General features: G+C 38.2%; 1 protein-coding gene across 1 annotated transcript in view; it reads right to left on the minus strand.

Moving 5' to 3' along the window:
* The window catches only part of ASXL3 (ASXL transcriptional regulator 3), a 159,857-nt gene that overhangs the window by 124,407 nt on the left and 9,956 nt on the right, over positions 1 to 25,494 (minus strand). The window contains exon 2 of the mRNA XM_064481519.1: positions 4,704 to 4,786. Within this exon, the coding sequence (XP_064337589.1) occupies positions 4,704 to 4,786 (83 nt within the window). The remainder of the gene's footprint in view (positions 1 to 4,703; positions 4,787 to 25,494) is intronic.

A 25,494-nucleotide genomic window follows, 5' to 3' on the forward strand; every position in this document is an offset into this window, starting at 1 on the left:
ACTGTGATATGTAACTGTAGGCTGCTGCTCTGTAAATGGTTGATGAAATCTAACATTGATTTTTTTTTTAAAGTAAGGCATCTACAGTATTGTAAAGATGTACCTCATAAATACTGCCCTGCCCACAACCCACCAAAGGTTTTTAAAATTGCTTTGTGATTTTTTTGCCTTTATTTTATGACTACCTCATCTCCATTAGAAACCTATTTGCCTATTATCAAATAATACGGAAACTATATTACAGTTCATGCTACATTAGTGACAGGTATCTTGTAACAATAATGCCCAGCACGTAAGAAATTATCCCTCACTAATGAATGGCTGTTTCGACGGTTCTGCTCTGCTCTCACTAGGTAAGTGCTCCAAACCTCACTCCTTGACCTTGCTGCCTCCGGATGGGTCGCTAAAACAGAGCGCACATTTCTTTGGAAGCATCACATTAAAAAATGACATGAGCAGAGAAAAACATATCCTCAGGCATCAAAAATCCCCCAGTCTTCTTTGTAAAGGAATGATAACTTCTGAATAAGCAAACCAAAAACAGAAAAACAGAATTAGGACAACCTCAAAAGTCATCCAAAGCAACATGGTAACTGCAGCATCTTCTCTTTTTCTATGAACACATGTTTAATTACCACAGGCATGCCTGTAGTCTACAGTAGCACCCTCTCTCCCTGAGGAAGTGGGGATGTTTAGCCAAGCAGTCCAAACAGGCATATCAAATATCCATCCATAAAAGCTGCAGACTGGAATACGCACATTTCTATCCCATCTACACAAGCAACATGGCGCTTTGATTGATTGTAAGCGTTCCAAACAGCTCTGTCTTATCAATTGTTGACAACTCATAAACACAAAGTAACAGAAGCCTGGAAATACTCAGAATCCAAAAAGCAAGTGCAGTAATAGATGGACCAGAATAAAATTATATTGAGAAAAATCTTCTGTTACTACATAGAAGGGAATTAAAACTTACCAAACATATTTTCATTTAAAAAAATTCTAGGAAATCATGCATGATCATATTGTTAATTTTTTTCCAACAAAAACCATATGTCCTTCTGATAATTTATTATATCCATACACCGGTTTTTAAACCACATAGAGAGTACTTCTTTCAGTTTGGCTTTTTCAAATAGAGTTTAATCATATATTATACATTTCATCAATAACTTGAAGAAGACACACAGAACATGATAAAAAAAAGTTATTCTCTTTATATCCTGTCTACATGAAAATTATGCAATTTAAAGTGTCACCTGAAAAGAGGAAAGGTACCATAAAATGTCAAGAATTTCACTGCAGTCAAATAGATTGCCAATATCACATATCACACATTCAAATACTCATATCAGCTTTGCCAAAATTATTGGGTTTTTTTTTATTGCAAGTTACAAGTTTAACCCAGAGGCACCTACAGCGTTTAAAAACAGGCAACAGCACCATAACCTTATTTGTTCACAGCTAATTTGCCAGAGACTATTGGCATGCATATATTTAATGGAATTCCCACAAAACTGGTAGATTCCTTCTGATTAAAACAAATAATTAAATAGGATGAAAAATACAACTTGAAATGTTAAAAAGAAGCTTCTAACTCTGAATGCAAACCAAAGTCATCACTAAGCACCAGCAAATTAACATCTTGAGGAAGATTATTTACTTAACAAATATTTACTGAGTACCTTCTGAGTGGCAGGAGCATTGGGTGCCTTGCCCTTAAAGAGCTCACAGACCAGCGGGAAGACAAACAAGGACAAATTTACAGTACGGTGAGGTCAGTGCTACAGGAGACCCACCTGGCACACAGAATGAGGGACCATCTCCCCACCCTGGACTTGATACAAATGGCATTGGAGAGATGACAAGAAAGACCCAATCTTCTCTTTTCTGGAAATGCTAGGTACAGTGGTGGATTGTCTGTGGGAGGACCACTAACACGACCTCTCTTTCACAAAGACCACTAGAAGGTTATGGCCACATTAGTAACTTTCACAGTCATGTCCCTGCATTTATTCATATCACAAGCCTGCAATTCTTAAAAAACCATCATTAATAAATACCTAGAAATGAAATAGCTATGTTTGACCTTACGATGATGGAATTTCTAAATGTCACTTTACTTAAGAAAAATAGAGTTTTACTTCATTTACTCAGCTATAATAAATACTTGGAAACTATTTAAGAATTTGGAAGGGAGCAAAATAGTACATTCAGTAGGAAAAATAAATGTCAGAATCTGCTCCCTAAAGCAATATACACAGCATGTAGGAAAGCTGAAACTCACTCAAGATCTACACACGACTTCTATTTTAGAGATGACGCTAATAAGCAAACAAGACAACAAGGGAGAGTGGTCACAGATATACCAGCCTTAAGTAACTGCCACAACTGACAAGGGGGAGGATTCAAATAAACAGAGAGAAACGAAGGATGAAACATGGAGTCTGACGCCCTTGGAACAGAGCAGACTTCACAGAATAGCACTTAGAACTACGATCTCTTTCTTTGTTTGTTCTCTTTCCTATTTAGCTTGTGAATTCCTTGCAGGTACTTTCAATAGAACTACACAGGTCCATCAGCACTTGTAACAAGAAACATTTTTTTTTAATTATTCACAAGACGACAGAATAAGGGGGGAGGGAAGTGAAGAGAGGGTTGTATTTAGAGGAATAGGTTATGTTTTCCATTTCAGTGGTCTTACCCTTTTAAAGAAGCTGTTTTCTGTTTTGTTTGTTAACATGTACTTAAAGCCCTTTAAACATACCACTCTGGGAAGACGAGCATCTTGAAAAACTTTGAAAAAAATGCTGTTACAATAACAAGTGTAATTAAAATGCTGTTCAAGGCCATGGTACAGGAATTTTATATCTCGAGGTACTTAACAACTGACAGTAGCCTACTCACTTCTGGGGAGAAGAATATCTAACGAACAAATTTCAAATGTCGGCTTATAGGAGATGCTTTTTATGTCTGCACTGGCAGATTCCTGTGGCTCAGAGCCCACAGTAGAAAGGAGTTGATATCCTTAGATTCTTACCCCCTCTTGTCTTTTGGTTGTAGCACAAACATCTTCAGTGCTTTCTAAATGGCATAAATATTTTCAGGGTTTCTGACAGGCAGCGAGGAGAAAATTAATTTCCAGTTGTCCCCGTGAGATGCCTCACACTGACATCTGGTTTAGAAGAACAGGCTCCCCCCCAGTAGAGCCGTTAGGTTCTGTCGGTGACTTCCCTCCCCACTGTTTGCGGGGGAACAATGATTGCAAACACTGTAGTTACAGTAGCCTGGGCTCTTTCTTCCGAACAGGCAGAGAAGGCCTCCAAGATAGAGATGAAAAATTGCGCCTAGGTGTCCTAGGTGTCCCCACTAAATCGTGATGTTTGTGGATCAAACGTGCAAAAGGTGCATGTTAAACAACTAGAAGCTGACATGACTCACACGGAACAGCACCAGGAGTTGCAGGTTACACCGATGTTTTAGGGAAAGTTGGCCTTGGGAGGACATTCATTTCTCGCAGCAGGTTCTATCCTAGTATCGCATGGGAAGGCAGCTCAGCAGATTTAGTTTCCATCAAGCTGAGACCACTGTCTTCTCAACGGCTTTTAGGTAGACAACGTCATACAATTAAAAAAATTCACCCAATGGGACATGGATGATTAGATACTCGGCTCTATGGTTATTTTATCCTGTAACAAACTGCTTTTTTTTTTTTTTCTCCTTGAGTAATAACATTTATATGGCCCTAAATGTCTGGATAAAGCCCAAACTGCAGAATTCATAACTAAATAAAATAAAAAGGACCATCATGGGTAAACAAAATGTAGTCTATCCATACAATGGAGTGTTATCTGGCAACACAAAGGCCCGAAGTACTAATTCATGCTACAACATGGACGGACTTTGAAAACCTTCTGCTGAATGAAACAAGCCAGTCACGAAAGGCTGCATATTGTATGATTCCATTTATGTGAAAGGTCCAGAATAGGCAAACCCATGGACATAAAAAGTATATTAGTGGTTGACAGGGGGCTGCCAGGAATAGGGAATAGGGGGTGACTGTTAGTGGGTTCCATCTTAGGGTGATGAAAATGTTCTAAAATTAGATAGTGGTGATGATTGCAAAACTTTGTGAATATACAGAAAACCACTGAATTGTATATCTTAAAAGGGTGAGTTTTAGGGTTCCTGACTATTTCAATGAAATCGTTATTTTTTTTTAAGGCTCAATAGTTGATGAACGATGCTCCAAGCAGAATAATTCTAAATATAAGAGGACTAAATTTTCAACCACGTTTGTTGGAACTTTGAATTTTATCAGAGTGAGCTCATCTTTCTATCCTGGGATTTAAATACTAAGCTTGTAAAAATGTTTCTCTTTCACTACTCACTTTCAGAGACAAAATCTCCTCTTACAAGAAAGAAGAAGAAGAGTAACTCCAATTAGGGGCTAATTCATTCAATGCTGCTCTTTATTAATGAAGTAGATTCTATACCAATCTGTCTAATGCAATTTATTATGCAAACAGGTAGTTCCAAGGAGATCTTGGGTCACCCAAATATTTGGCATTCAAAAAAGAATTTGTATTTAGTTACTTAATTCACAGTCAACTACATCAAAATCTAGATATACCTATTGCTTTGCAATTAGCTGCAATTATTAATCAATGAAAACAGAAAATGTTGCAAATATGAATACTGACCTTGTTTCTTTTAACCCTTCTTTCTGAATGACTTCCAATATCTGCTTTGCTGTCATTGGTGAGTTGGGGTGTTTTTCTAGTGCCTAAAAAATAAAAATAAACATAAGATTTCGAGATTACTGCATGGAAGCATACAAAACGAAAATGTGTGTGAATCATGCAATGTCTTCTTAAAATTTTAAAAGGGAAGGGGTCATTATGCCAAAATTAGGTCCCATCACACAGATCATGTGTCCAAAGTGAGAATGTACTATTTTCTGGACATTTATGGCAAATTCGGCAACATATAGGGGTCATTCTGCAAAAAGATGTCACAAAGGCATACACACCAAAAAAAGAAATGTGAAATCTAGAAACACCAAGTTAACAAGTGCACATAATTTCCTTTATCAAGAATTGCTAATATTTTATTTTTAAAGTCATGTTTTCAGGCTGTTAAAATGTTTGCTAAATTTCCAGGACCTTGGAAACATGAGCCTGAATACTATCAGTAACAGAGAACAAAGTGCTGGTCAGAAATAACCTCCCTGGATTCATATTTTGATCAACTTCTTTTGTATTAAAAAAAAATCCTTAATGGCCAAAATGGGAAAAAAAGCATACAGAAACCCAAGTATCTCTCTACAGTGTGTTTTCCAGTTCAGCTCAGTTTCCTTTGTTTTGCCTTTTCCAGTTCATTTCAAGTAAACCCCTTCCTCTTCCCACGCAGCCCGTCTCAGTTTTATCAACTGAGTCCTATTTTCTTTCTCTCCCCTTCTGTCCTACTTATTTGTGAGTGGAAGGGAGTTTTTTTTTTTTTAAACAAAGCATGGGGGATACATGGGACCTAGTTAATTATTTCCACAGGCTTTTTAGACAGTCAGCCCTGGAAATCAAGCTCCTTTATTCATCCAGGGACTTTAGAACGTCATGAAAGCAGTGAACAACAGTGCCCACGCTGCTCACCAACAGGGTCAGTAGGGACCCCCTCACCTTGGGTACAAGAAACAAGTCTACACGCATCTTCACAATGACCTTCTCCAAGAGTAGCTGGCACCTACGGACATTTTCTGTATGGGAGCTTTTGCATGAGTCACGGCCCCAGGTAACAATGATTCTAGAGCTCTATTTTATGATTATTCACCAGAATGATGATAATTATTAAGAATTAACAGGGTCACCCTAAAACTTAAAAATTGAAAAGGTTTCCAAATATATTCAAAAATAGCTCTGTGATCTCTTCTCCTACCAATGGCTAAATTTCAGCTGGGTCACTAGCAAAGCTTCTGCTCATCCCAGTTGCCCAGTGAGTTACATGCAGCCTGCCCACCTCACCACCAGGGCCCCTTCCCTGTTCTCCCCTTTCTAATTCCCAGGACATGTTCTTGTCCTTCCCAGTCTGGACTAGTCCCTTAGTTGCAGTTGGTCAATTCTTTAAAGAACACAGAAATATGAGCTACACTGGAAAGAGGGCATAGCAACGAGTCTGTCAACGGGAAAGAAGGAAAACTCCTCACTGGGGAGGCTACTGGAGAGCTGAACTGAAAACTGTGGGGGGTGCTGGGGCAAGAAACATAGGCATAGCTGTACAGGGAAGAGGACTAAAGCATAAAAATACTGGCTTCAAAAAAGGCAAGAAGGAAACTGCAAAATAGAGCTGAAAAGGGGGAAAGATCACATCACAAGGAAAGGTGGGAAAGATACAGACATGAAAACAAAAAAGCTGACAATTTTTAGAATAAGAAGAACTGTAAGTAGAACCGTGCATACTTATGAATTACTGAAAGGAGATGCCGTGCTCATGTGGACTAGATACAGGGCGGGCATCACCCCAAATGACAGGCAATGCTGGGGACACTAATGTCTCTCACAGAAGACAAGGGCAGAAGGTCAGCAGACACAGACACACACAAGTAAGTGAGCAAGGAAGAGGGAGACTGGCGGGGAGAGGCACGGGATGGCACAAAGAGGGGGACAGCGGAGAAAGGAGAAGGAGGAAAATTGAGCTGAACTGGGAAGGTCCAAAAGGCCAACTGATTCAGTCTAGAAAGGGCCAAAGAGGAAACTCCAGTGTACTGGGTGACGTTTTAATGGAAAGTTGGGTGCACTTGAAAGCGGGGTTACTCACTGTGGAGGACTCCCTGTTTCTCTTCCTGAGTACAGGCCCCTCAGCACACCTGGGCAGCTCCTCCCAGCAATTGAGAGAATTTGGATAGCCCTGTCCCCTTCTCTATGACATCACATCCTACTCTACAAAGGAAGTAAAAGTGCCAAGAATTACATCACGAGTGGATGAGAGGCAGGAAGGAAACGATGAAGCCACACAAAATACCAGAAGCCACCCTCAGTTCTTGCAAGACAGAGAAAGGAGACAGAGAAGGAGAGCTTCCTGGATATGAACGAGCTTTACTGAACTGGCTGTATGGACATTTAGAGAACAAAGGAAAGAGAGAAATTACTTTCATGTAACAAAACAGTGATGGCAACAAAATAACGTGACACATGGCAGAGACATGAACCAGACCTGCAGGCAGCCACACTCAAACCCAACAGTGGGAAGAAGCCACAGTCCGGGCGGAACCGCAGCCCCAGATATTAGACTGAGTAACTGCTCGCTGCCCCGACATCCAGACGTCCCCCATACGTCCTGCAAAATTATACTCTTGGATTATCGTTCATGGCATTTTCAAATATGCCTGGCATTTGAATACGTCTTCATGGTTACATCACACTTATTTTGAATTTAACATGTTCCTCCAATTGTTTTCCACTTTGTACCTACCTCTTTAGAAACAGGGGTCAAGGACGCAATAGAGCAGGGAAGGGAGTGGGACTATTCACAATTTTTAAGATTACAGATCATAATAAGATTTTTCTAGAAAGAGGGACAATAAATATTTCAGATAATCAAAACAGGTTCAAATGGGCTTGGGCCATAATGATCCAATTGTGACAAAACAGGAAATCCAATTTTAAAGTTTGCCTTGGATAATTATTATTTAAGATAACCTTGTTTTCTGATAGTAAAAACTGAAAAAAAATACACACTCATGCTTATATTATAACGAAATGCACCCATAAGCTTACAACCAAAAATATTAACCACCGCTAGTATCTGTGTTTTCCTTCTAGTTTTTTCTAGTCATACATACTTTTTAAATATAATTATAATTATGTAAAGTACATGTGCACCTTGTTAGCTATCTTACTTTTTCTTCATGTAAATTTTTCAAACTGGGCACCATAATTAACACTTAAATGAGGATAGTTTTAAAAATTCAATTAATAAAAGTTAATTTCCAAAGAATATACTGAATGTAACGTTCTTAAGAGTATTACTGAGTCAAAGGATGTCAGCTATATCATGTCTCTTAATACACTGCCAACTATTTCCAGAAATATTTTAAAAATTTATACTCTCATCAAGCAGAATTGAATCTGCCTCTCTCTCCACAATTTTGTTGGTATTAAACATTATCTTTTTAGTAATATTTACCAACTTAATAGGTCAAATAAGTGGTAATTCACTGTTACTTTAATTATACTTCTGCAAATACTAATGAGAACAAAGAAAAATTTTTTTCAAGTGAGTATCTTATGGGGTATGACATGGGATATTTCTGCTTTTCTTATTAAAGAAAAAAGCTATTTATATAGTAAGAATAATATTCATTCTTTTGCATATTAATAATAAGATATTTATTCCTTTTGTTGCTTATTTTTTAGATATTTAGGGAGATACGCAAAATTTTCTATTTTCACATAAACAACTCCATCACTTTTCCATTGGGAAAAGCCTACAAATATTTCTTCCAAGTCTTTTATGTTTGCATTTTTTTAGTTCATCTTGCACCAAGGTGAAGCACTAACTGAAGCCCTCACTGCCTATTAACAGAAGTCAGATTCCCCAACATAATCTGTCTCATAAGCCAGCTGAGGCTAGCGAGGCATTCTCAACCCTACACTAACATTAGGGCAATGAAAATTCTTTTTGATATGAAACCAACATATAAATGTGGGAAATCAATATCTAAAATGCACAAAAGCAGAGCTGCCATTCAAGGTGGAGATGAGAGTGCTCAGAACCCCCATACCTACTCCCCCCAGTGGCTAAGGGCACTTCTGGGAAGTTTCAGGGTCTCTGAAATAAACTGCAAACTGCTGTCCTTGGGGCTCATCCAGGAGTCCTGCCATGTTCCCCTGATCTTTCAATCAATTCCTGGGCCAGCATTACCCTGTTTAAACAGCTGTAATATCACAACACTCTTCACTGTCTGGGTAGGACATCACTCTCATTATTCTTTCTTAAATTTTTCATTATTCACCTTTTTATATTTCCAGATGAAATTTAGACTGGAATTAAATGAGACATCTAATTACATTTTTAAGAAATGTACACACATTGTTCCATATGTTTAAGCTTTATTTTATAAACTGTAATAAGCTTTTTACTAAGTGGTTTATATTTTTGGTTGCAACTGTGAATACACTTTTTCATGTAATATTCTCACACTTTACTTCTAATACATACAAAAGCCACTGAACTGTGATAATTATTATCTATATGAACAGCTAATTGAATTCTTAATAGTTCTAATAATACAGAAGCACAGAACCATGTTTTCTATAAATACTATGAATTGTGTCTCCGTCCAATAGCTCTGTTTTCTTTTTTCTACACTATTTGCTTTGGATAAAAAGTGATCTTTTCTAGTCCCTTTCAAAAACTTTTTGCTGAAAACTGAGCTGCTTTATAATTTATTTCCTCAAAAACAGGCCCTTAAAACTGCTATTTTCCTAAGAATATCCACAGCTAGAATTATTAGAGCTTGCACTGCCAAGAGAAGGCTGTAATTAGAAACCACTGGCCAGATATTACTGTCCCTTCTATACAAATCAGAGTCGGTCACAGTGTTCAATCTTTACATAAAATGTCCTTTCTTTCTTTGTAAAACAAACTGTTCTCCTGTGTGAGAGCTGTACTTGTGATTCCACTTGATTCTCCCTCTCTGAAAGTTGGTTCTTATACACTCTCATGCTTCTGCCTCATGCAATAAGTCCTTTCAATTCTCAACTACCTTCTTCAGCATGGCTACTCCCAACAGGTTTCCAATTCAGCACTGCTCTCCAAAAAGGGGGGCCTCCATGGCTAAGGACACAAAGCATACACATAATCAGCAGCCTTCCCAGCAATGGATTCCTTTGTATTTTTTCCGAGGATGTGAACACATGTGCAGAATTGGCAAACACACTGCTGGATGTCACCTTCTTTACTGATGAAACTAACTATATCAACATCCATCTCAAAGACACTTAGATTCATGCAACTCTGAGGCAAGACAGACTCTCGTCCCAGAAACCTCCTCCCCCAGACTTCCACATGCCCCAGTGGGAGGAGAAAAAACCTGCAAAAAAGGAGAGCAATAAAGGTAAGAGAAGGAAAGATATGTTTGCCAAATCACTGAGGACACAGGCCCCATTAAGAATGTATTTCTCTGTTTCAGGCTCGCTCTTCCAGCACTTTTCTGGTTCAGGAATGCCATGTCTCAAACATTATAAAGCTCACTCAAGATTTCCTTGGTGTCTGTCAAACAAAAAAGTCATTTCAAGTATCCCTAAGACAAACACATTAGACCAGTGTGCATTTAATGGTTAAAGTTTTGGTCCTTCAGGCCCTGAAGAAAATTTTCTGAGCTTACTCATTTAATTGCAAAATAAAACGATTTCCACAATTCAAAATCACGTCAATGATACATGTTTAGATTTGTGGAATCCTAAATGAATAACAAACACTAGGCCCTAAAACAAACGAGAAACAAACACCAGGTATTAAAGTGTCTTCCCTTAATCCAAACTGGCAGCTCGCTAAAATGTTTAGCTATTTAAGATCTCACGTATTAAGTAAATGACTTGAGGCTTATAAAATTTATAAACCATTATTCAGCTCTCTATAATTAGAGTGTTTACATACAACATATATTATTTCATTTGCTTACATACAACATATATATATGTCTTTTTAATTTGACTCTTACAACAGCTCAGTGAGGTGCACAGAAGAGGCAGGATTAACTTCCTCTGAAATGCATGAAGTTGAAGTAATTGGTCCAAGGTCATAAAGCCACTAAGTAGAAAGACAGGACTTGTATACATGATGATATTGATGATGACAATATTTAAATACAATGAAAGCCGCTCATACTTACTGGACAACTCTTCCATGCTAAGTCTCCAGAGGTTTTACTTGTATTACAACAGACACCTGGACTCATATATTTAATATTCCCTATTTCCATCGTTCTTGAGAAACCTCAAAGGTCCTTGTCATTTTGATGAAATCTGAATTTGAACTGCTGCAAGGATTCAGATAAGGAAATAAATCACATAAAAGGTGACGGCGCCTTGCCCACTGCCCAATATCTGCACCTCAGTTAGGTTGTTCTCTGCTCCTCACATATGTGGTTACTAATTAAGGGTTCAAAGATGATACTTAGAATTGTTCTATTCTACTCTCATGCATGCATTTTATAGGGAAATTATATGCTGTAGTGGTATTTGTGAATATGTGACTTAAAAGATGCGGAGATTTTGTTACAATAGCCTTGAGCATCAGGCCTACTTCACCCAGAAGGAAGGCACCTTCAAGAAGATAAAATGCCCCCAAGGCCTGGCAGTCAGGAAGTGATGGGCCTGGCCAACACTGTAGCTTGCTCCTTCTACTAAATTACATTGCCTCTCATCACGAGCACAGGGGTTTTACAGAAGACACTGAGGGCCTACAGTCAAGGTACTACATGCAGTATCTACCTCACAATCCCCACTTCAGCCATCTCAGACCTAACAACAATCAGATACTTCCTTGAACTCTCGGATAACAGTTCAGACTGTACTTTCGCTTGGTAGCACCTGTCAAACAGTCATTAATTAGCATTCTCTGTTTAATGATCCTCTGCCTGGTACAGTGCAAGCCTCATGAGATCGAGGACCTCGGTCCTCATTCACGTTTATATTGCCAGGTTATAGCACCACTTGGTAGGCTTCGATAAAGATGAAGCCCAAGTTAATGCTGAGTTGCCGTATATTAGGAATTTTTATAGAATAATAAAGAAGATTATGAGCTTTGGAGTCAGATGACCCAGGAAGCCCTACTCATTAGCTGTCTGATCTTAGATAACATATTTCACCTCCCGGACTCTCAGTTTCTTCATTTCCTCATTTATAAAAATGTTGTGAGGACTCACTGAGACAGTGAGAGTAAAGCACTTATAATTTCAGCATGCCGAATGACTGCCCATAGCAGTACGTGCCAATAAACACTGGCTAATACTACTGGCTGGGTAGGAGTGCTCCCTTTGAGTACAGACTGGAAACATAATCTTTTCAACACAAAGAAGAGAGCTATAAAAAAGTGATGGACATTACATGTGGTCTCTCTCTGAGAATTCCTGTGTAAACTGCATGAGGGTTCTACAAATTAGGTTAGACACATATAGCCACCCCTCGTCGCCCGATCATGGCCAAATTTATTCCACTGTGGCTTCAGACATAAACCTGCACCGTGCGGTACCTGGTTTCATTACCCCCCGAGTCTCTCTCTCTGTGTTTAGCAAGAGGGATTATATGACACAGCACTCTTAGACACTGCACTGTTACCCAGGAAGAAAAGCACCCTGCGGGGACAAATTATCCTGTTATGCTTGTGTTACAAATCAAGTAAAAATAGAGAAGATCAGCAGAAACAACTTACTTCCAACAATGTCTGCTTAAAGACAAACTTTTGAGCAACTGTGACATATGGCATCATAGAATATCCATCAGAAGGAAATTCTGTCTTACAGTCAAGTTATTTTGGTTGTCCAGCTTCATAAAACCTGAGCACAGCTGAGAGTCAAGAAATGGCATTCTGAGGCCCAGAACAGTTCAGAGTGATCACTATCTGAATGTGCAGATACAATTCTGTGCAACTGAAAGGTGACTTCTGATTTCCTGTGGGATTTTGGTGACCTTGTTCTACCTCAGTAAGTTTCTAATCTTTACAAATGGTTGACATTCCTTTTATACACAGAAAGAAAACAAAGTGAGAGACAACCAGAATTTCTACGTTCTAAAAAAGGTAAAAGAGAAATGTTAATTAATAATTATTTAAATGATGATGTATGTGAAACCTGTTTTTAAAGTCCAACATCTCTTTAATGAAAAAGAAATGTTACAGAAATTCACAGATAGTCTATTCAGAACCTACTAATTATTAAAACGTTTCTTTTGTGCATCAAATAAAAAAAATCTGCTTTCCTATTACTTCTACTACTACATAGACCTAGTTTTTGCCTTTGAACGTGACAAACATTTAATATTAATGTACAAGCACTTTCCTACCATAAAAACTTAAAGTAAGGTAATTGTGTTATAAAGTGGGGTCCAAAAATTTATCCCGTGATATACTGCCACCTGTTTGAAAACACCGTTAGGCGCCCACCCTCCCTTTCAACCCAGGCTAATGGATCCTCAGTTTCTTCCATCAATACTAACAGAAAACATCTTACAGACACTGCCTCCCAATCACCCTTCTTTGAATATTCTAGGGTTTGCCAATGTCACTTGTAAAACACAACATCTTTAAGAACTATATCAATTGAAATAAATCACCTAAATACCATTGATAAATATTCTAAATGTAGTCTGAAACGTAACATGTATAGTAAAACCACTATTTCGCTTTTTCTAACTCGTATAATACATTACTGTGACCTAATACAGTGCTGGCTCTCTTTCAGCAGTCCTCACACTGTCAATCAACTAAAACTTCCAGATCTTTCAGCATTTGCTTCTGACACCACATGCATAATTCTGCGGTGTATTTTCCAAACTTGGCTGGACATAAATGTATCTTGAGCGTGCTAGTGTTTGTTTCAATCCATTTTTGCAGGCTCTGAAATCCTATTATTCCGTAATATCTGATTGTTGAAGGTGACAGCTAAACTCTGTGCTATCCACAAATTTTAGAAATATCTTTCTTGGTTAAATTTCATCTTTTTAGGTGTGGGTTGTTTGTCCAAGCTTATAAAGTTCTTTTGGAGTCATTATTCTCTTGTCCAACTGTTCAGTTTCCTTTTTTATTTCGTGGTAGCCCCGCATTTGACAAGCATGATTTGATGGATTCCTCCAGGTTATTCATGACAGCTGAACAAGGCAATGGAAAACAAAGCAACAAACTGTGTGGCTGCCACTGGGATTTCCTTTCAGAATGATACTGATTAGCCAATCAATATACTTTGTCTACAGAAGTTCAATCTGCTAAAAATTCATTTAATTATACTATCGCCCAGTTCATATCTGTCCATCACTTTTAAAAGAGTTCCACAAGAGACTATGCCAAATGACTAGCTGAAATGTAGCTCCAACAAGCTCATCCTCCTGCTGTATGTCTAATAATCCTATCAAAATAAAGTAATTTAGTTTGACATGAATTAACTTAGAGAATCCATAATGCCTTCTGGGGATCACTACTTCCATTTCTGTTTTATAACACACTCCAGAATTTTACTGAGAGTTGAGATAAAGCTCAACAGTCTGTGATTTCAAAAAATGTATTTCCCTCTTTTTATAATAATAACAATTAGCAAATACACAGCAGTTACTTTGTATCAAGCATCATTCTAACGTGCATATGTAACTTACTTAATCCGCCTAACAACTACCTCATCAAATAGAGGAACTATTATCATCCTCATTTTACAGATGACACATGAGGTAACTAAAACGCAGAGGTGTTAATCTGACTCTCCCAAAGTGACGCAGCTACAAAATGGCAGAACCCAGATTTGAACCCAGATGGTTCAATTCTGGGACAATGATTCCCTTGCTCTCTGTGATTTTCCCCATGATTATCAGCAGCACTCCTGATCACATCTGCAGATTCTTTCAATGTCTTGTCACTGAGCTCATATTTCATCATTTCTCACCTAAAACACAGTGGATATAATTTCTACATTACTTTTCTTACCATACCTTCCTTTAAAAATATGCATAAATTTAAAGAAGAAAAATACAGTGGAATATTTCAAAACTGAGAAATTATGCCAGATGATTAGAGTTGCTGTGGCTCTGACCTAGTACATGGTACTAAGGTAAAGCTTTTATTTCTAAACTAAGACAACTGCTTCATGTGGAAATTCACAAGGAGGCACTGGCTAGTAACAGACAAGATCTTCAACGAGAGATTCATAGACGCAAACACAGAACACACAAATTTTGCTGTAGAACCTCTCAGAAAAATCTAAACACAACATAAAAATATAATTGAGGCTAAGTAGGTGAAATAACCCAGGTAGATAATATTCCCAAGGTCCAATGTGATCAAATTAAGATCATATACCCTAAAGACAACTTGGAGATTTTTTATATTTTACTGCCAAAGAAAGATATGATAACTCTGAAAAGCAGACTTGCAGATGGCAGAATTGATAAAATATTATGAAAATTAAGAAGCTTATTGTGTATTTTTGTCCACATAGGGACATCAAACACCTGTCCACATGGAAATCTACGGTCAAAGCCAGTATTCTCCTCAGGATAACGTTTTGAAGCATGAATCCTTATCTTGGGAATCCTTACAAGGTGCTCATGTTAACAATAGACAGGTAGCACTTACAGAATGCTAGAAAGCATTTTGTAACAAAAGTAGGTTAGGCATTTTTATAAGAACTTGTCTTATGTTAACATATGTAGTTCTCACAATCACCCATCAAAATAGGTATTATTCTTTTGTAAATGAGAAAATTGAGATGCAGACATATTAATTCACTTATATCAGGTTAGTCCAAAGTAAGAAGCAGAGCTGGGATTCAAACTCATGCCCTTAGACTCCAAGGGTTTCACCACCACAATATGCTACCTCATAGCAAATAGTGCAAACTCACTTGGAGGGTAATTTAGCAGCACTATTAAAATGTAAAAGGTAGGTGGGTCCCATTTGTTGAACCTAGTCCATCTTTAGATATTTTTCTTACAGAAATTCTCAGCTCCTCCCTGCATGTTTAATAAAGCATCATTTGAAGCTTTTTTTTTAAAGGCAATCTAAGAGGGAGAAAATTAAATAAATGAAGGCACACACATATCACAAAATAATACACAGCCATGAGAAAGAAAATATGTACTGATGTGGAAGGCTCTCTGTGAGAAAGTGATGAGTAAAAATAAGCAAGCTGAAGGGCAATGTGTATAGAGGAGGCATATACTCAAGGGCACGTGGTGTACATACACATACACCCACAAACCCCACACACACATTCCCACCAGATAGAAATATTCAAATGGTTAACAACTGCTACCCTGGAGAATGGCAGAAAAACAAAAGCTGAAGGGGGAAATTTCATACTTTTAAAATAGTTTTGTATTTAGAAGCACAAATCACTTCCCTCATCTTTAAACTATATATTAATATAATCTCTATATGATATAACTTATATATTATATAAATTATGCACTATTTCACAACTGTTTTAAAGATCACTTACAAAACAAAATAATAATGAATGCTCAAACAACAACAGAAATAGTTATATACCTTATACTGCACAGCACAGTGTAGAAAATAAAAAACAGGTATATTGAATTTTTTCCAAAGCAAGCATTACTCATCATTCAATCTGAGTCAGGAAAATTCTTCAGTGTTATTCTCACAGACTAGCCTGAAATGACACAGCATCCAGATGTAGCTGCCAGAAGGAATTAGTTGCAAAATACATCTCGAGATAATTGTAGAAAATGACTTTGTTATATGGGATTATTTGATTCTGACCACTTAAATGTTGAAGAATGACAAAAACAATGATGCTTGCTTTGTCACAGTTAATAGCAACCCTTTTCTCCTGACTAGAGACAACAACATCACCTCCTCAATAATTCATTGATTTAACAAATATTTACCAAGCACACACACCCCAAAATGAAATACAATAAAACACGTTATCACCATCTCTGGAGACACTTACCCTCGGGTTTACTACAGTTGAGGAGGGGAGGGTGGGAAACATCTAATTTACTTGGAAATGACTTAAAACAGAAGGAAGGAAAACTAAGCCTGGTCTTCTTTCATATGCATTCAAAATGCTAATTTTGGTCCCACAGAAAGGACCCTTTCTTACCCTATTCCAGTGTTGGTATTGTAATTCAGATTCTATAGAAGCAGTGAGAATCATCATGATATTTTCTTTTTCTTTTTGGTCATTGCTTTATTTCAGATTACCTGGCACAGGGTAGGCACTTAATAAAAACCTGCCTGATGAATGGAAACAAGATAAACAATGACAAGGAAGGACTGATGTTCTGAATTTCCTGTTCTGTGGGCATAACTTCTTATTCTCTTCTTCTGAAAAAATACCCTTTCCGACTTGGATGTCAATGGGAACTGTCCTACTCCTGTAGATACTGGAGTCACCACTGGAGTCACCACTAACGATGGGGGGGTGGGGTGGGATGGCAGGGGTAGGGGACACAGGGAGGGTCAATCATAGATCTTCCCCAGGATATGGTAGCCTAAAACTCGAGAAAACAAATGCCAGTTGCTTTCTGGTAATAACATCACGTGATGAGGCCCTGCAATTTGCTGGAAGCCCCCCTGTCACGTGGAAGAAGCCAGGCTTAGAAACTGAGGGTGCTGTACAGAGAGCAGAGATTAGAGAGGCCTTCATTCCTTCCTTCCCAGTGTTACTGAGGAACTTTATTCTCCTTTAGTGGTTTATGTTTATGCAAGTCTTCTAATGAGTTCTTATTTTAACTAAATTGGTTAGAGTTGGATTTCAGTCACTGTTCATGACGAAGGTGTTTGTTATACTAATTATTAAGCCCTTTGTTGTTTCTTTTCACAGGATATTAAAAACCGTGCAAAACAGATTCTGTTTCTAAACCCGTTAATGTTCGATTCCTTTAGAAGATGAATAAAAGAGTAGCTGTTACTGAAACTTATTTCCTCATCATTGGCAACCCAAATTCTTAACGAAATAAAACTTGGAAATGTAGAGTGTTAGCCCTTTGTCAAACACGCACTTTGATCATCCAGAGACAAAAAATTAAACTGTATAAAATTTAAATTGTGAAAGTCACGAACTTACCGGGCAGAGTGATAAATAATTCTAGCAGTAAGAGCTCTTTACCTAGAACTCAACTCTGATGAATAACAGCTAAAAGAATTTCTGAATCCCTGGCTTCAGAATGAGGGTCAACCTTTAAAAAATATGAAGCAGATAGCCTAATATTTTAGTGATAGGACTTCCAAGCCTTCTGTAGATGAAAAAGTTTATGCAATGCGTGCTTTCTTGTTTCTAATTGGGATCATGTGTAAAAATCTACCATAATTATTTACACTAAAAACCAAGTCGAAGATTTCCCACCAGATTTGCTGTACTCAAGTAATTAAGATATAATGGAAGCATCCACATTACAATTTATATTAAGCACATTTTGGGGGGGGGGCGCTTACTTTTAGATTCTACTTGATGTACTACCTACCTCGATATTAGCCAAATTTTCCAACTTTCCATCCACGCTCCCCTTTCTGGTCCCTTTTTTAAAACTATGTGCTAGAGGAATGAAGGCTGCATTTATCAGGGCACAAAGCAAACAGAACTGGTTTCAATCAGCCCATATTTGTTGATATGAAGTATGGGCTGAGTCTCTTTCGGGAGGCAATGGAACATTAAGACTAACGTTTGCCAACAAAAGATTCTTTATGAAATCAGATAGTCCCTATTGCTTTCTAGCCTTCCTGAGTCCTGATTTTACCCGCTGAGTTTTGCATACAACCAGGCTGGGAGCTCATTATACCATAATGCCACGTTGAGGTATGAGGATAAAGAAATCTAATGTGATCAAAATAGCTATCCCTTTGAAAGAAACACAAACAAGAGCTTACGTATGAACCAACTCTAAATTAGCGCTTGCATACAGTCTTACTTACATCTTTCCCAGAGGTTGCCATTCAGTGTTTCTAAATTATGCCTGGAGATAAATTAGGGCCGATGTTTTCCTCTTGAGGTCACTCAACTACAGGCAGTAGGCACCAGGGCCATGAGGAATCAAACCCTCCCTGTGGAAAAGCTCTGAGAGTTCTGTTAACCACCCTGATGCTCAGGTTTTAAGAAAGAACTCCACCTGCCATCAGGTCTGGAGAACCTAAGGAGAAGAGACATCAGCATATTCTGTAGGGGACCTGGTGCCAAGGGAGACAAACAACATGGATCAGCTCCATATTAGCGGGAATTAAAATGAGAAAATGAAAGTCTGCTTTGTGACCCGAGTGATGCAGCGGTGGCTTGCCTATAACAGTTATAATGAAGTAGCTGCACGCCCACATAAAGGCCAAAAATCTCTGAAGGAATTCCTTGTGAAAAATCAGTGTCGCCTACCAGTAAATTATGCTGTAATGAAAAAGGCAGTTTAACAGGTAAGGGATTATGCATTAACAACTCCACCCCTATTTGAGCAAAAGTCTGGTAGAAAAGTCTAGGAAATCTGGTCTTGAGGGTTTGCTTTGGAGCGTGGAATAGATATGGCGGCACACTGGTGAGCTGAAGGGTTGGTGAGTTGCTTGTCTGGTTTAAGATGCATATGGTCACCACATTCCTTGTGGTACAGAATTCTGCAGGCTTTCAAGACAAGTTTTCTTCATTTCTCCCCCCCTTTTCCTACATGAAAAGGTAGGGCTCAGTGGGGCGTCTGTCAGCTGTCGGGAGTCTGTGTGTGCCGCATCCACAGACGAGCGGAGACTGGTGGGAAACAGCCCAAGGTGATGGAGCCCTGAATGGAAGGGAAATGGAGACAGGCCTCTCTGAGGCTGATGGGAAACAGAATCCCTAAGTGGGGGTGTCGTTGCTCCCACACTCCTCTGGGCCAAAAAGAGAAAAAGAGAGAGGGAGAGAAAGAAAGAAGGAGGTGTTATTACAGTGTCTGATTTCCTCTTCTCAATGGTGAGGAAATCTGGCCATACCTTTTCAATGTGAAACACAATTTGTCTGGACTTGGGAACCTAAACTCACTGAAAATGTCCAGGTGCCCTTTTTCTATCTCTTCAATGATCTTGGAACTCAATTCCCTATTAACCATAATTGTTCTACAGTTTCTGGTTAGAAACCTTTCCTCCTCAGTAGGCAGACAGAAGGAAAAGCAATGATTTTATCAGGCAAAAATATAAACAATTATCTTAAGAGGGAATATAAAAGAATTCTCCTTGTAGTGAAAATCCTCTATTGTGTTCTGACTTAAAAATATCAAAGATTTTTACTGGAAAGGATGCTTTTCACAGCAATTTAATGTAATGAAGAAGAAAAAAGGGACTTAACGTTGTTTGCCTTACTCACCTCTTAAGAATGTAATTAAGCATTTAGTGTCTCATAAACAAAGGGAAAAGGTGGCCTGGAAGGAAAATATCCGTTTTTCTATCAGGATTGTATCTGGCAGGACAGGCAGGGATATGAAGCAGTAAAAACCAACCTCCAAATCTTTGCTGAGTTCTCACTCACATCTATATATCCAGTCAAGAACCAGTGGGACTAAAATTCCATCTTGTCACCCGCTTCTGGGATCGACACAGCCAGGAAAGAAAAAGGGGAGTCAAACGCTGGCGAGAGGGAACTACACCACCCACAAGGTAACACCTGACTTCAAGGGGAAAAGAAGTGCCACCCATCACATGTCCCTAAGAGGATAAATCAAAGAGCGGCACGCCAACCTACTGCTGATAATGAAATATCCAGTCATCCATTCATTAAAGACAGAGGAAGAGATTTTTAAAAAATAACTTGGTAGAAAACAATCTTTTTCTCTCTGTAGAGTCTATCTAACACGATTGAAGCTACAATTGACCCTTGAGCAACAGATTTGAATCTTGCATGTCCACTTATAGGTGGGTTTGTTTCAATGGTAAATACTACATGATCCAGTTGGTTGAATTCATTGATGCATAACCAAAGATACACAGGAATTTCAGGTAGGGAGGGCCGACTATAACTTTCACAGATTTCTGAATTCATGGACAGTCTAGGCCCCTAATCTCTGCAGCATTCAAGGGTCAACTATTTATATAGAATATATATATATTGCTATATATACATATATATAGCAAACACACTAATTTTATTAAAGTCCTACTGTGTGTTTCTTCATCGTTCATTTTCTTAGAGGACACCTGTAATGTGCTTCAAGTCCCTTCTTTCCATAAAGCTGCCAATGACTATCACCTCGCACCAAGAGAATAAGAGACACTTCATGAAAAGATGGAGTGAGAAGACTGGGTTAGTTTTAAAAGGGCCTCATTTTCCAGAGAAGCTTTTAACAAATGGAAAAAAAAAACCTGTTTAACTTTCATGAATCTTGCATTGCCTACCACGAAGCTGAGCTCACTCAATAGTGAATTCTGAAAACAGGAAAAAAAAAAAAAAGCAATCAGAAGATTAAAAGGTAATGCAATATCTGTATTTGCCCATTGATTTTTTTTTTTCCCTGCTGACAGTCTCTCTGTTCCTACTTAGTTACTGGAACTTGGTTTGTGAGGACAGCATTAGCTAAAAGTGATAAGACAAACATATAAAAATTAGAGAAAGGATGAGAACAGGACATATTTTTGTTTATATTTAACAGTGTCTTTATTTTTCTCATTTTTCATTAAAGATCCTGGTGGGTTAAATGTGTTTTTCTCTTTATACACAGTAACAACTCTGCCTAGAGCAGACCATGAATAAGCATCAATGCTTAGTAACATCCACCTTCATCCAAAATGGAAAGGTATGGTTAAATTTCCATGTGGCTAAGAGAAAGAAAAAAAAAAAAAAGAGGGAGAAGGAGAAGAAATTTTCTAAAGTACAACCTTTGTTTCATTTAAGCTCCAGGAGAAGAGAAATGCCATTAAATGAATAAATAAGAAATGAAAGCAGTAAGACAGCCAAAGAATTCTACATGAAATAAGAAGTAATTATCTTATGCTGATCTTATCTCAATATTCAGAGAAATGAGTGAGGATTTACACTATGGAGAACATTTCGCTCTCTTTTGCCAAACCAACATCCTCTAAGGGTCATGATCAACCCTCTGAAGAAAACTCGGCATTTAGACAGTGAATAAAAATATTCACTTGCATCCAGAAAGTACTTGGAAGTTTTAGGCAGAATTATACATTTTGTGAATTCTGATCCTGAATTGTGCTAAACTATGTTATAAATATTATGTAAAGACCATTCATATATAACTCTATTTAAAGAAACTGATCTGTGAAGGAAAACAGAACAGAAACCATCCATTGTAACTTCTAGCCTCTAAATCAGGAAAGTAAGTTTCAGAGGAAGCACTCCAAAGAAATCTTTAGAATCTTTGCCATGGCTGCTTTGGCTTTAACATTTTGAAAATGTAAAACAAATCTCATAAAAAATAATACCAGAAAGAATGAACAATAAAGAATCTAACTTTAATATACTTAAGCTCTAGAGCTCTGAGGTTGGGCAGACGTGGACTTTAACCACTGCTCCACCACTTACTTACTAGCTCAGCAAGTTAATTCACCCTCTCTGAAAGTAAAGGCAGTGGCACTTACAATTTGTTTTCCCAGCATGCTTTCTATCTGTCTTCTGTTGGTGCTTTTGTCTCATTTTCTTTTGCTCTATGTGATCTTTGTGTGGCAATCCATCACACTACCTGATTCCGGCCCCGTTGCTGTGGGTAAGGGATGGGCATATCAGCCAAGTAGGACAAAGTAAAGACTTCCCTGGGAAGGCATTTAAAAAACAACAATGATAATAATAGTAATAAGGAGGGGCAGGAGGGAAAGAGATTCTTTTTATGCTGCTGTGCTAATAAGCTTAGAGGATACAGGTCTGGGGTGCCAGTGACCACCTTATCTTGCCCAAGACTTCATCAGATCCTGTCTGCAGTATTAAGATGAGAAAAAACAAAGATGGAAAATGGAGAAAAAGCAAATACTTTGATGCCATTTTCTGTATCTCTTCACCTACTTACAAGTCCACTCTTGGATTTCTCAGTTATGGGACCCTTTTTGCTGAAACTACTTTGCACTAAATTTATTACACTTGCAACTGAGAGAAACTCAACTAACAGATACTCTAAATATCAATTTCTTCATTTAAAAAAGGTGGATAATATTACAATGTGTCTTCCAAGTTTGCTCTGAGGATTAAACAAATACAAGGCATGTAGCAAGTTAGTGCAGTATCAGGCAGGTAAGTACCCCAAAAGTATCAGCTCTTATTAGCCATTATTAACAATTATTTTAGTAACAGTTATTTTAAGTATTACTTTAGTAATAGCATATTTTATAACTGATGTACAAAGACTATTCCATCATTACATCAGGTTTCTATACTCTCAAAAGGAGGCTATGATATCAAGCTTATAAATATTTTACTTACATGTATAAAGATTATTTACTTAGCAAGCGTTTCCAATCTGTGTTGTAACCAATGTACTAGATAATTCTTCTCTTCGTTTGTAAGTCATAGAAAACGTTTAAAGACTGTCATTGTACCTTATTAAAATCAGATGTAGAAGAAAATTACTTTCAGGTTACTGAATTTCTACTACAACATGCAACTTTAAATTTACAAAAAGGTATCCCTTGGGCCCTAAGGGGGCTTTTACGTTAATTTCCCAAAGGTCAAGATCCATATCTTATTTCATTCATGTGGCACCTAATGTGTTAATGGTAGGAACTGAGTATTTTTCATTGCTATTAATTTCATCAAATTATTATCCACAAGTAATTAAAGGAGCTAGTGGGCTGACAGGGGACACAGACTTTCAAAATCTATCAGTTGTCCAACTGATTCTCAGGAAATGCAATCCCTTCTCCAGATCGTACCATGACAGTTCAGCAACGACCCTGAATGAAAGAAATCAGGACATAATTTTTATAATTCTCCGGGTCTTCTGAAAACTTTTAGAGACTTAGCTCCAAGAGCTTCTCTGAAAAGTCTTCTTTGACTCATTCATTTTATTCACCTATAATCAGCACTACCTTAATATGAGGTAGTTCATTAGGCACTGAGGAAACAGTTATAAACAAGACAGCAAACAACTGATTATAATATATTGTCCCAACTATGAAGCGCTTTGGGAACATGTAAAAACTTCTCAAAGGAAGCTGAAATCTGAAGAATGTGTAGAAGTGGACCAGATAAAAAGAAACAGAAGGAGAGAGAGGGAGGATTTTACAAAGAGAAGGAACAACATGTACAAAGTTAAGACACAACATGGGACAGTTGATAAGTTCAAGGATCTCCCAGTACTTTTATACGACTGGAGTTTCAAATGCCAATGGTAAGAGAATCAAGCAATGAAACTGGAGACGTATGTAAAAGACAAACCTAAAGGATCTTAAAATAAGTGGGACGGTACTCTTTGAGTAATGGGAAGCAAATAAAAGGTTTTGAGAAAGAGGAACATTGTATACTTCCATTAGCAACTCCACCCAGCTCTGTGATCCAGCAGCCTGACATCTATGACTTTCCTCAGTGACCTCGAGGTCCTCTCTCCTCTGACTTATGGATGGGTTCAGCCAATAGGAGGCACCAGCTGGAGATCAGTGGACAGAAAGAGAACAGAGTCAGTGTCGATGTCCATGTTTGCCCCCCTTGCCAAAGTGAGGGCTGGCAGTGGCTACATTCCACTACCTGTGGTCACGGCGTCGGTCAGGTACCCTTCTCCTGTGATCTTAGCCCACATCACTGCGGTAGCCACTCTCTGCTCTTCTTGGCCATTCAAGTCTAAGGAGAGTAAGATCTTCCTGCTGGCTTGCCTTGCTATCCCTTGTTCTCTTCCTTTACTGTGCCCTAACTTTCTATAATCACCAACTTTAAAACAATGCCATCTGTTCCAACAGGAACTAAGTAAGACTCAAGCGGATACAATGAACCAGTTCTACCTTTAAAGAAGTGGCTACAGAGGCAATAAGGAGAATGACTCTGAGTGGAGGGAAGTCTAGAGTCAGTGAAACCACTTACAAGATTGTTGCACCAACTTGGCGAGAAGATGGAAACGACCAGATACTAACATAAACTGGCACCTTCTAATGTCAGACAATGTACTAAGTACATTGTGCACATTATATTATTTAAATATTCCAACCACTCTGTAATGTCATTATTCCCTTTAATAGACAATTGCACTAAAATTGAGAAATGTTAAATAATTTGTCCAAGGTCAAACACATAGTAAGTGGAAGCATTGAGACTCAAACATAAATCTGCCTGACTTTTAAACCTGTCATTAATCTATGTTCTTTCTTGAACTCATATACTGCCTGAATCAGGGTAAATTACAGTGGAAATGGATATAAGTCTAGCATGTGGATTTGAAGATTTGAAGAAAGAAGATAAAACTGGCAGAACTCAGTGATTACCAGATAAAAGGGGGGGGGCACAAAAAGGCATTAATGATGATAAGAAGGCTTCTAGTTTGAAAAGCTGTGAAGATGGTAGTGGTTTTGGCTAAGAGAAGAAAGAAAGGGGGAGCAGACTTACTGGGAGCAGGAGGTGGGGAAGAGGTAGGGTACCCAGGTTCAACCTCACTGACTTTATTGCTGCTACAAAAATGCAAATGGAGATGTTTCCACTACAGTATTGAAGAGGCCGTATCTTCCACCCTCTCATCAGTTCCCAGCACCTAAAGTATAGACACAGGAACTAGAGTCTGACAATTAGAGGCCTTTGCCTGTGAATTTGAATCTTGAGCCCAGGATGCAAAGACAGAGCAGATTATGATACATTCATATGATACACTGGCAGCAACAGCAGTGTCCTATGTCAGCACT

This window comes from Camelus dromedarius, chromosome 32, assembly GCF_036321535.1.
Source record: "Camelus dromedarius isolate mCamDro1 chromosome 32, mCamDro1.pat, whole genome shotgun sequence".
In the NCBI taxonomy this organism is placed as follows: domain Eukaryota; kingdom Metazoa; phylum Chordata; class Mammalia; order Artiodactyla; family Camelidae; genus Camelus; species Camelus dromedarius.